This window comes from Labrus bergylta, chromosome 12, assembly GCF_963930695.1.
Source record: "Labrus bergylta chromosome 12, fLabBer1.1, whole genome shotgun sequence".
Taxonomy (NCBI): domain Eukaryota; kingdom Metazoa; phylum Chordata; class Actinopteri; order Labriformes; family Labridae; genus Labrus; species Labrus bergylta.
In genome coordinates, this window is record NC_089206.1 from 28282428 (window position 1) to 28294963 (window position 12536).

At 39.3% G+C, this 12536-nt stretch overlaps 1 protein-coding gene across 1 annotated transcript in view; it reads left to right on the forward strand.

Annotated features, from left to right (window-relative positions):
• cfap74 (cilia and flagella associated protein 74) overlaps positions 1–12536 on the forward strand; it is a 53108-nt gene that overhangs the window by 19807 nt on the left and 20765 nt on the right. Inside the window, 3 exon segments of the mRNA XM_065961201.1 lie at positions 360–482; positions 610–731; positions 5647–5775. Of these exon segments, the coding sequence (XP_065817273.1) occupies positions 360–482; positions 610–731; positions 5647–5775 (374 nt within the window).

Genomic DNA, 12536 nt, shown 5'->3' on the forward strand with positions numbered 1-12536 from the left:
TGGCCTTCATCCCTGCATTTACTATGGCTGTGTCTATTGCACGATGGGTGGTTACTGTAGATGCTGGTGTCTGCAATAGCAGATTATCAATCAAGTAATAGCTTCCCCCTCTTTTGTATTTTTTGTAATTGAGGACATAGTCCACACAGCTTTTCATTGTTGTTTTGCAACATGCTCTCTGAAGTTATTTGGAACTGCTGTACTCACTTTTTCATATATTGGGTACTTCTGTTTTAACTGTTTTATTCAATTCTTCTAAACGATTTCTTGGAGGGATCACCATAAAGGCATCCAGTACTATAAAATTACATCATTTAAAATGACTTTTGCTTTTTGTGTTTTAATGACTCCTTCCTCAGGTTAGAGGAGGGGAAGTTGGACCATTCGAAAGCATCAAACTGGAGTTCTTATTCACTCCCACCATTCCAGGAGAGGCCAAGCTTGACTTTCGCATCAAATTCTCTGACTTAAACAGCAAACCAGTGAGACACAACATACACAAATAGAACAATTTGTTTTAAAAGTTCACTGAATTATATAGCTTTTCTGGTTTTAAACACTGTAATATGATGTACACCCTATGTGATAAAGGCATGTTTGTACGAACAGATACCCATCCAAGTGAGGGGTGTGGCAGCCAGCATCCCTGTATGGGTGGAACGGTCGACCATTGACCTTAAAATCTGCACGTTTGACCGCTTCTATCAAGACATTATAACCATCCAAAGCAGGTAGGTCCTAAAGCCTAACATGGCCAGCAGTTTATCATACTGTAAACATGAATTTGACACAAAATAAAAAAGTGGGATACATTTTGTCCTGTTTTTTCATGAAAGAAAAAGTTAAACTCAGGGCACACTAATACATTTCAAAATTAAAACTAGTCTTACAGACTGGAAAAACCAGGAAGATATGACAAATGCAAAAAAAATGAACTGCCTTACTTGTTCCCATGTTCTAGGTCACCACAAATCCCACATTTCCCCATTGGACTAATACCCCAGAGATAACTTAGCAGTCTCTATGTCCTTAAGCAAAACTAGTGTTGTATGCCTTGTTGAAGATCCAATACATTCAATTTCTACAGTTAGGCAGTTACACATAATTGTTATCCCACTATTCAGTTCATAAAGGCATCACATCAAATTATGAGACTTGAGATTTCTTTTAACAACTAATATGCATCCCATAAGAAATCATACTGTTTGTAACATTTTTAGGAAATACAAAAAAAAGATCTAAGAATCTGAAGGCTTGTCAGAACAGCATTAGATTTTAGGTGATGTGCATACTACAGTTAAGAATACCTTACTTTGAATGCTAAAGGGTGATTCAAACTTAAAAGACCCTTTTTTTACAGGTCTCTTTTTTGTGACATGATTTATTTTTAACTTTATGATGTCCTGTTAGTTTTTAGGATGTTTCTTAAGCTAATGTATCCTGCTTGATATCTAGTTTCAGTAATACAGTATAGTGGGTGAGCATCATCTGATTTGTTGAGGACAAGCATGTAGAGATAGCATAACCTAATGTAACCAAAACTTTAGTCAGCAAACTTAGACCCTACATGGAAATTAATTGTGTTACTATGATTGCTGGGATAGCATCTGGACTGGGTGAGATTCTGAAATGAGACATGGTGAGGTTTCCAGGCTGAAGAGGGTGGCCAGTGCACCCTTGTAGTTCAAAATTATAGTTTGTGAAGTTGCCTGGCCCACAACGTGCCTGCCAAAGTCAATGAACCATTCATCAGCCTCCATTACTTTATGTTTTGTTTGTCAAAGCAACATGGTGGCCCACTGCACCTTGTCACAAACAACAGTACTACAGTACATGAATGTTCTACTGTACGCCAAACAAGTAGTGGTGATGAGTCCAAGCTTATTAGAATACACAAAAAAACAGCAAATCCACAGTATTTGTGTAAACACTCCCTCCCCATGCATTGAAAACTGAGATCTGATGCTGATACCAAATTTGGTGGCGGTCCTTGACTCATTTGATTTATATAGCTCCAAATCCAGACAAAACTTTTTTTAACATCAGAACCAGAATCAGATTTATTGGCCAGGTATGCTTACACACACAATGAATTTAACTTTGGTGAACTGTGCTCTCTTATGTATAGGTACAACATTAAATATCAATAATAAACATTATAAGAAAAGACTAATATTTACATGACTAAATATGAAACAGTGCAGTGGTGGCAGAGTTGATCCACACCACTCATATGACTGGGCCATCCACTGCCTGTCCTATCTTGTTGACTGGAAGGGATATGGCTCAGAGGAGTGATGTGGGATATCCGTCCCACTGATCCATGACCCTGCCCTCACCTGACACTTTCACAACCAGCTTAAGAACAAGCCTAGTGTTAGAGAGGGCTGCCAGGAGGGTATCTGTCCCAACCCCTGTTTTTTGGTTTTGTATATCTCTATTCCCTGCCTTGTTTCTACTATTTCAGTTGAGTAGTTGCAGATATAGTAAAACAAACATCTATTTGAGTTGATAAAAGAATGCTATAAAAGAATAATGTCAGGGGAAAGCAATAAGCCTACAACCCCTACAATCCTCTTTGGTCCATTCTGTAGCACATAACTAAAGTAAATCCTTTATGATAACTGATGTGATAAACCAGGATGCACACACAAGGTTAAGAATGCACAGGGGGCATTAACCTTTGCAAGCGTGTGAGACACCGTTGAGCTAGCCATTGTGTCCCTCACACATGCACTTCCTACTACTCATATAGGGAGGAGGAAGTGCATGTGTGGGGGAGGGGGATTTGTGACAACTGCCATCTGGTGCGCTGGCATATACCAGCGCATGTGACTTTATGAAGAGAGTGTTAACAGCAGCTCTAAAATAAAAATAAAAATAAAAAAGGTAAGGCTTGCAACAGCCAACCATACAGTATGTTAGAACAGACAGTTATGTGAACACTAAAAGCTTGGCAGGCTTTTGGGGAGGGAGATGCTGCTTTCATCATACCGTATGTCATATGACATTTTCCTTTGAGTAGATGAGCAGATATTCCACAAGTCCTCAACTTCGGTGAACAGAACAAACTGGAGAATCAGTGACTTAAATAGTATTCCCAATAATTGAAACAATTTTCAAAATTCTTTAAAATGTTTAAATAATTTTATATAAGCGCAAGTCCATTTACCAGTTATCATTTGATGATTGATTGTTGCTCTTGAGCCAATGGTTAGAAAATTATGCAGACTGTTGGCAGCTGTTTTTTTATTTTTTATTTAAAAAATGTTCTGAATGAATTTTGGAAACCTGGCACCTCCTTCATAGAACCTTCTGTCTTTGATTTATCTTTGTTTAGTTAATTCTTACAAGCTAGCTGTCTTAGTCCAACCTGTGTCATATGTTTAAGAGTTGATTCTTCAGTTTTCTTATCAATAACTCAAAGAGAATGACAGTGCTACATTATCTCATTGCATTACACTCACCCTGAATTCTTGGTATCCCTTGAGTCCATGCGGTACTTGTGGAGTAGGCAGTACAGCCACCTGGCACTTTCCAGAAGAAGGCAGAGTTACTGCTGTAGCTGTGGGCAAGCACTCAGTTCATCAGCTTTACATTTGTATTCAATGTAAGCTGTTTCACTGCCCTATGCCACATGGCCAGACACAACTGTCACAAACCTCAGTGATGATAGCAGTTTTTTATGTTAAACTGTTTTATTGAATACTGTTTTGTTGATATGTTGTTTTGTAAATGGACCCAAGAGCGTTCACCTTAAGGCAAACTTCATGTGCATACCTTCACAAAAAGATACACGCATTCATTTAAATACAGTAGCACACATTTGGACTTTAAGAGTTTTTCTGTTTCTACACATTTTTAGCTCTGCATAATTTTAAAATTTGATTTATGCACTTGTAAGAATGGCAAACAATGTGAACATTTTAACATAATTCAAATATGACTTTTTTCTGTGACACATGGTAATGACCGACACAGTGGCCTAGTAATCATAATTCACTTGCATGCCTGTATGCACACTAAACGAGAGGTGAGAGAGAGAGAGAGAGAGAGAGAGAGAGAGAGAGAGATGGGCTGCTGAATGAGATCACCTCGAGCAGCTTACATGGAAATAATTGACACCGTCCTGATTTCACTGTTAGATGATGACGAATTTTGTATAACAGCAACTGAGATCCAGGGCTCGCTCACATCATCTCCTCCCTCCATTAATCTCTCCTTGTATGTGTCTGCGCTGCTCCTTTGACAATCTTCATCAGCACTACATTTTATGAAGTGCCCTGACAACATATCTCCCGTTAAAAGTTTCACTCGGTATTCCGATAACACAACAGGTGAGCTTCATGCAGTTAGGCTTGTTTTTTTTGTTTTTTTATGATGTAGCAAAAGAGACTGCAGAATAAGACACATGCTACCAGCTGCACAACACAATTGTAACAACAGCATCAGAGGATGAAAGCAGACTTAACAAAATGTTATCACTGCATCACATCCAATCAATCCTGTGTTAGAGCATTCCTGAGCTGAAGAGCCATTTATATCACAAGGCTGTTACTGTATTATAGCCTCAGCTATGACTGAGTCTTATAGCCCCAGACACAACCATCTGTCAGTGCGTCCTGAAACTGGGTCACCACAGGAATAAAGACTTGGGGTGCATTACGCCATACAAATTTTGTAGGTGACTTAGAAATAATATCTGCCCTCCCTGTCCTTTTTGACCCCCATGAAGTGTAATCAGCTTGAAATACGTTTACTGTTATAAAAATCAATATGACAAACTAAGCTGTAAGTGTCAATATCCATGTCAGTTTGAAGCCTTGCAATTAGTGAATTATTATTCTGTTGTTGTATTGCAGAGCTACAAGGAAAGAGTTTTCTAAAGAAGTTCTATAAACCTTTGTCTGCAAAAACCAAAAACTAGACATCCTCAATGATCCTTGCCATTCACAAAATATTTAGTTTGCCTGTCTCAAAGAACTCCATCATTCTCATTGGCCCAGCCCACTTTCTGCAGCCTCACAGGATTCACATTGAGTGGCATTTTAATACATAATGAAGTGTTGTTACATTTATGAAGAAATATTAAACATAAATGCAAATACAGTTAAATTTATGGAAAATGTGTCTTAGAAGAATTAATTTATTAAACATTATGATTGGAAGTCCAAAACAGTTGTTGTAGAATGTCCAGCATCAATAGCAATTTATTGTATCACATTTTAAACAGCATGAAATGATCAGAGTGCTTCACAAATAAAGGCAAGTTAAACACTTTAAAGACAGTACACGTTCATTTAACCAGAGATGTTGTCCTCTCACTGTTTGAATTGAACAGGCACACATTAACATTACATTTTCTATCTAAACCAAAGGCTGTAACATGACAGTTTTTTTTTCCACTGGCAGTGATGTCACTATAGGCTCACAAAGGGAAATAACACTTTCTGTCCTCAAAAGGGGAAAGCACTTATCTGCAATCTGTACCTGGAAAGCAGTAATTCCACCACTTTTCCCCTATGCAGTATTGCTTGTGCATTCTATTTTAATAGCAGTTCAGATCATCCTTGATTATCTCCATTCTGGGAAATACTCTTTGTGTGTCAGCATTATGCTAATGAATTTCTATCTTTCACATGACAGATCCAGCATAGCTTTAAAGCTGACCTTTGAGGTATGCTCGGAAATGAAAAAACACATGGAGGTCCTTCCAAAGACGTGCTTCATCCAGGCTCAATCAAGCTTTAATGCCCTACTCAAGTTCCAGCCGAGGTAAGAAAGGACAAACACAGGATGCCATGATCATTGAATGACTGGAACATTTATAATCTTATTTTTGGCTTTAAGCTTGTTAAGATTCTATCAACTTTCCATGAAAGTTCAAACTGTTTCACTCCAAAGAAGACGTATGTACTTAGCCATACTGGCAGTGGGCAGAAAAGGAGGAGTAGAAAAAGGGGAGGAGGTGGAGGTGCATACAGGAGTTGAAGGAGAGCAAAGGATAGGAGTAGGAGAGAGGAGGTGAGGAGGATGAATAATATAGCATTTTTAGAATGTTTGAACCTGACATCCTCTATAAACATTTTGGGGCAGATACCAACAACTCACAGCAGACGGTCTTTTTTTTTTTTTTTTTTTTTACCCCAACTGCACATAGTTATTAGAGCCATAATTTGTTCAGGAAGAGTTGTTAAATTGATGTATGCATATGTATGTATGACGTGGCTCTTCTGCGGCCTGTCGGTGGAAAGGCAAAATGGTTCTTAGACGATTCGCAAATTGAACGAGCTCTGAACCAGCCCCGGGTTTACTTTGAGGCGGCTGTGGCTCAGTCATTAGAGTCGGTGGTCTCTCAACTGGAAGGTTGGGGGTTCAATCCCCAGCTCCTGCAGCTTCGTCAGCCTTGAATGAATGTGTGTGAATGGGATTACTTTATTCTGATGGTCACTTTACAAAGCAGTCTCTGCCATCAGTGTGTGAATGTGTAGGTGTGACGATGTGGTGTAAAAGCACTTTGAGTAGTCAGAAGACTAGAAAAGCGCTATACAAGCTCAAATCCATTTACTATTTACCATTTGTTGGAAAAGGGGTACTAGAGGCTCTCATTTGAATTGAAAAAGGCAAATTTAAAAAAAACAAGCAGAACCGGGATACAGAGACACTGTGTACCCTGCAGCACATTTAGTGGTGCATTAACCCTTGTGTGTAATTTGCGAATAAGACATTTTCATTTTGTCTTATTTGCACAGGTTTAGTGGCACAAAAGCCTTCCAATTTTAATGAATGAAGGCCTCTGAGCAACAAAAGTAACACACTTATTTGATAGCTTTTTTTTTTTTTTTTCAGAAACGAGCTATGGGGTTTCTTCAGAGATAAATTTTGCAACAATCTCTGACCAATCAAAATTCTTCCCGGTATACAGAGTTGCTTCAAAATACCTGCACTCTTAGCGTAATGGTAATGGTTTCTAATGGCTCTGAAGGACTTGGTAATTGTTTCTACAACAATACCGGCTCTGTATTTAGATGAATAGGCAGGAGTTGAAATGCAGCTTTTAATGCCAGTAGAACGGTAAAGAGACCTCAGGGCAAATATGAGAGGCGTGCAGTATGTAAATATCGCAGCGTGGGCGCAAATATTCTTCTGCCTTTTTCTCCCCTATGCACTCCAGCAGCGTATTGATCGCTGAGATGATATTGATTGAAAAACAATTACAGCAAGAGGACATTTTCATCAAATGTTAAAAACAAAGTTAGGGGCACGCACTGGTCAGTGTTCAGCAGGAGGGGAGGGTGGGAACATGTCAGTAATCTCCTTTAGTGAATCAGCAGAGGTTTTAATACCAGGATTAGTATAAAGCATTACTCTTCTGCTGCTGAGATGGTGCAGTGTTCACAAGCATAAACACGGCCGGAGCCACCGCCCCCTCCCTACTCCCTCGATTTTTTACACTTTTTCTCTCGGTCTCTCTCTTTCACTTTTGTGCTGTCTACTCCCACTCTCTTACACATACTTCTATTTTCTTTGGCCTCTCACCTCTGTGCTTAACTATACTTCTCTCTCTTTGGTTCTCTCAGTCTCTGCAGTCCTCTATCTCTGTCCTATTTCTCTTCCCCATCAATTCTGCCTCTCCTTGTTATTCTCAAACTCGTCTCTCCCTCCATGCATCTACCCCTCAACACTGCTTATAAGCTGGCCCTTATTCTGCTTATGTAACCTTAGACACCAGACCCAGTTCCCTGTGCTCTCATTGACAACACTAGTGTTGTTAAAGGATCCCTACACTTAAAATATCTAATTTTATGGATCAGTTACATCAGTCGTCATATCATTTAACCAGCAAAATTAAATGCTGGGACCTTGAGATAGTCTGGCCACTTAAAATAAGTGTTTGTAGTAGTCTGATGAACTGAATTGTCTTTATGTTTCCCTTCATCATTTAGTATGACATTGTGTCTGTATAGGCCTTTTTTTTTTAAAGAGGTTTTAACAACATATTGTCAATTGTATACATCTGTCCTGCCAATTTCACCACACTCCCCACCACAATCAAAATGAGTCATTTTAAAGTTTCCATATTGTTCAAATGTAATCTGATTCTGAATACAAAACTCAAGAGTGGTAAAATAAAAGGTAAGAATACAAAGTCACTTAAACCTGCTATTCCCATGGCTCCCCAACAACACAAATCTCATCCAGTTTCTAGGTGGAAACCAGATAACAAATAGTGGAACGATAAATATGTTAAAATCCCACCTGCCCACTTTTTCCCAGTTAAAGTATTATTATGGTTATTTCTTGCTGCAGTGCATCAAACAAATCAGCAAACAGACTTTTAAGAAGAAGAAAAAACACTTTTGTAGATTAATGAATGCGTTTAAATTTTGGAGACATTAAACAAACATGTACTTATTTAAAATAGGAACAAGGACACATTAATGAACATAAACATGTAAATATACCAGATTGTAGCCTTAGGCTAATTTCCATCTGAAGTCCCTGGGCAGGTTGTTGGAACACGTATACAAATTTACAAATGTGTTGAGTAAGTCTTTATGTGTGTATACAGCTCAGTTTATCTAAAGTGTTTACATGTCTTACTGTTTCCTTTGCTGAGAGTGAAGTCTAAGTCCAAGAGAAGCGGTCAGTAGCTGGCTATGGAATGGTAAGGTGATGCATCTTTGTCAATTTCCCTAAAGCCCTAAAATCTAGGGATCCGTATCAGGTTGCAGCAGCTGTGCGTACATTCTAGCTCGAACATTCTATTTTACGGCGCAGTTAACGTCCTACTAACATTAAGGTGTTTCACCTAGTTTTGTAGTACTCTAAATCACTAAGTTCTCAGTCTCGTCTTGGAATTCAAAGCATTTTTACTCGGCCTTGTCTCAGTCTCAGACTGGGCGGACTCTGGAATTTAAATCAAGACTGATCAAGACTACTACTAAGACATTACTGTGATTAGAAGGAAAATGCCCGTTTGTAAGAGAATTATTTTCCCACAACCTTCCTGGTTTTATGGTCTTAGTGAGAAACACGCCCGCTGTACACAAGATGATGATTTTTCATATAAGTTTATGTTCTTGTTCTTGTCTCGGTCTCCCCCTGCCTTGGTCTTGTCTTGGTGTCGGAGCACTCTGGTCTCAGGTATGTTTTGTTCTTGATTAGTGTGGTCCTGACTACAACACTACTGTAGTTGCACCTGCTTCAGCTTCCAACGTATAGGCACAAGTTACAACTTAAATCTTACACCTAGCTCCTGCAAGTGTAAAGTCCTCCATAAAATACAGCTGTGAGGATTTATGGTTTTTAAAGGCATGATAGAGGAGGATGAGGAGGAGCAGAGGGTTTTACCTGCTGTTTGGTGTCAGCAGTGAGTTCTCTGTTAAACCCTTAGAAATGTACAATGACTTTGTTTTGTACTCCCGCTTTTGTTCTACATAAGCAGAAATCATTTTTGAGTTGCGCTGTCTTCCTGTAAAAAAAAAAAGTGCAATAGTCTTCAAATAGCATATCATATTGGCTTTGTGACATGTCACTTGTGGAATGTAAAATACTTCATTTTGGACTGCAGTGCTAAAGGTAGCCTTTTTTAGACTGTATATAAGGGATTATGTTAAACCTCTCTCTAAAACAGGCTTTTCTGTCTTAACATAGGCTTTACGTAGAAAATTTGCCGTGTCTCTTTGAACGTCGTCATGATCTGCATTATGTAAGAGGCCATGTGAGGAGACTTCTCTCTAAATGACATTTTCTCCTTCTAAAAATAACTTTGGATGGCTTGGATTCCTTTCAACCTGTTCTGGAGAAGTGGAAATTATGAAGTGAATTACTGGCTGACAAAATTACACATTTCAAATTAAGAGATTATTTAACTCCGAAGAAGGCTTTCTTATTTCCTCTCCTCCACATAACATTTATTATGGCCGTTGCTGTGTGTCTGTGTGTGCTGCAAATGACAGGAGCATATTCTATTCTATTACTGTTTTATGTAAAAACTGGTGGCATCCTGATATTGAAAGGTTAACGATATGGGTGACTTTCACTCGTTCTAATCTACTGCAGATGAAACACAGTTTTCACCCAAAATTAAGCTATTTATTACTGACTTTTTTTGGGCATAGTCGACCCAGCAACCGTTCTTATCTCATTTCAGTTGGCTCTGTCTTGTGCGATTGAAGTTAAGCATTTATCTTTGAGGAACCTAAAGAAAAACATGTGAAAAACTTTCTCTGGAAGGGGAAGAAGAAGCACAGACAACAAATGGGACTAGCTCTCAGGCGTTTTGTCTTCTTCAGCAATGGGCGGAGGCTGCCTCTCTGGCATTATCCTCTGCGCCCTTAATCAAGGTGACTCAGCTTGAGTCAGCTGTGTCCTCTCACTGGTAGAAACGTCTTCATGCACGGTCCCACTGACTCAAGATGCTGGTTGCAGTTCTGAGTTGTTCAACGTCAGGATGGAACGCATACATTGAAACCAAAGACCCCAGCAGCTTCTTTCAGACAACAATAAAGTTTAGGAATATGGAACATAGAGTAGATCAATGATGTACAGCATCTGATATTGTTAAGTCTGCATGCATATTTCAAAATTAGTGTGTAAGCTCTCCTATGTGCTCCAAAAGGTTAAATAATAAACCTAAACTACAGTTTCCATGAAGAATGAAATAAAATCTGTGGATGTCATTTACTCTTGGATTGGCAGGCAAGCAATTCTGGCCAGATGGCAACCCACATATGAGCAGTTAAGGGGGGGGGGCCCACTTCTTATCGGAATTGAGGTTACACAGTCAGAATACTTTCTCTGCTGTACCTACGTCCTCTCCTCCTTCCGGGTCAGGTCTGGAAAAGACAAATCAAAGCAAAACATAAATAGCAGAGTTTAATGAAAATACAGCTTAAATGGAAAATCAAGGACCAGAAAAGCAAATAGGTGCATTGTCAGTTCATTCTATCCAGAGCCTCTGACTTGATTTACAAATCCTCATTAGCAGCGCTGAAACAGTCTTGTGTCATTCTATTTAGACACACACACACATGCCCACATGGTTAAATCAGGATTCTTGAATGACTCATAGCTTTCATTCTTTACACAGGTGTCTGCTTCTTGCCTTCCCTCCTTTTGGCTTTGGGAGAGGGTGAGCAACATTCTTCCTTCCTTCTCTGAAGGAGTGTGCTCAACCTGCCCACATCCTCCACCGTCTTTCCTTTGCCTCATCCCTCTCTTCCTGTCTTCCTCCGCTTTTATTTGTCATCCAACCCACATGTTTCATTTGCATATACAGAGCATTGTTCCCCGCACCACCTAATCCTCTCTTTACAATATCAAGGCCGATGGTTCAGATCATTTTAATCCTGTTCTGCCAAGAGGAATGTTGCTCATTAACAGTCACATGAACCTCTAATAGATCCTGATATCCTCATTAGTGAAGAGAGTGGAGTGTGACTTCAACTAACTTTATCACACTGTTCACTTTTTTGTCACTATTAGTCAATCCACATTAAACTAAGCTGACACTAAAGCTATACATCTAAGACAAATGTAGCAAGCTAAACTACAGCATTATACATGTATTACATTCATGTAGTATTATTATAATATTCATATTGAACTCTTCTAAGTCAAACTGGGTGCTATTTTTACCTGTTTTTGGATAGCTCTGTACAATTATGCATGAAAGCCTGTGATTGATTTTTTAATTGATTTCTTTTTTTTTTCTTTTTTTCTTACATACTTTAATAATCCCTAAGGGGAAATTCTGGCTTGACACTCTGTTATTGAGAAAAATGCTTCTCATGCACATAGGCCCAAATCACACACATGCACAAACAGTACCTGTGGACATGCATTAATAGAGAGGTGTCAGAGAGTGGTATGCTACACACTGCTACGCAGGGAGCACATCAGAGCTGTTGGGGGTTCATTGCCTTGCTCAAGGGCACCTCGGCAGTACTCCGGTAGTGTCATCTCTCCAGCTATCAGACCAACTTCCATATTTTGGTCTGCACCGACTTGAACCAGCGACCCTCCAGTTCCCAAACCAAGTCCCTACAGAATGAGATACTGCCGCCCCAACAACTATTGACTGAGACACATTCAGTTCAAAGGAAACATACTTCTGTTCAACAAGTTCATAAGTCTCACAGCTCCCCAAAACATGTCTGTAAAGTTAAAATCCCACTCTGATCCTGTATTTAAGCATGTCTATAAACCCTTCTATTTCAGCCCTGCTCAGAACAGGCTGTGCCTATAGCTTGTTTGATCCACACCCTCTAGATGGGCTTGGGTCGCTTGTTTTTTCTTGCACCATGCCCAATTGTTTACGGTGCATTTCTGAAAAGTGGAGCAGGCAAAAGACAGAGAATAATTAGGCGGGTTTGTAGACAGGCTAGGGACACACATTAGTGTGCGAAATACATGGTAAGGTGTATTTTGCATAATATGTGACCTTTAACATACTCGTCATGTAATGTATGTGACAGCCCAACATAAAGATTTTGTCTAGGTAATACTGAGAACTTCTGCCATGTGTCCCT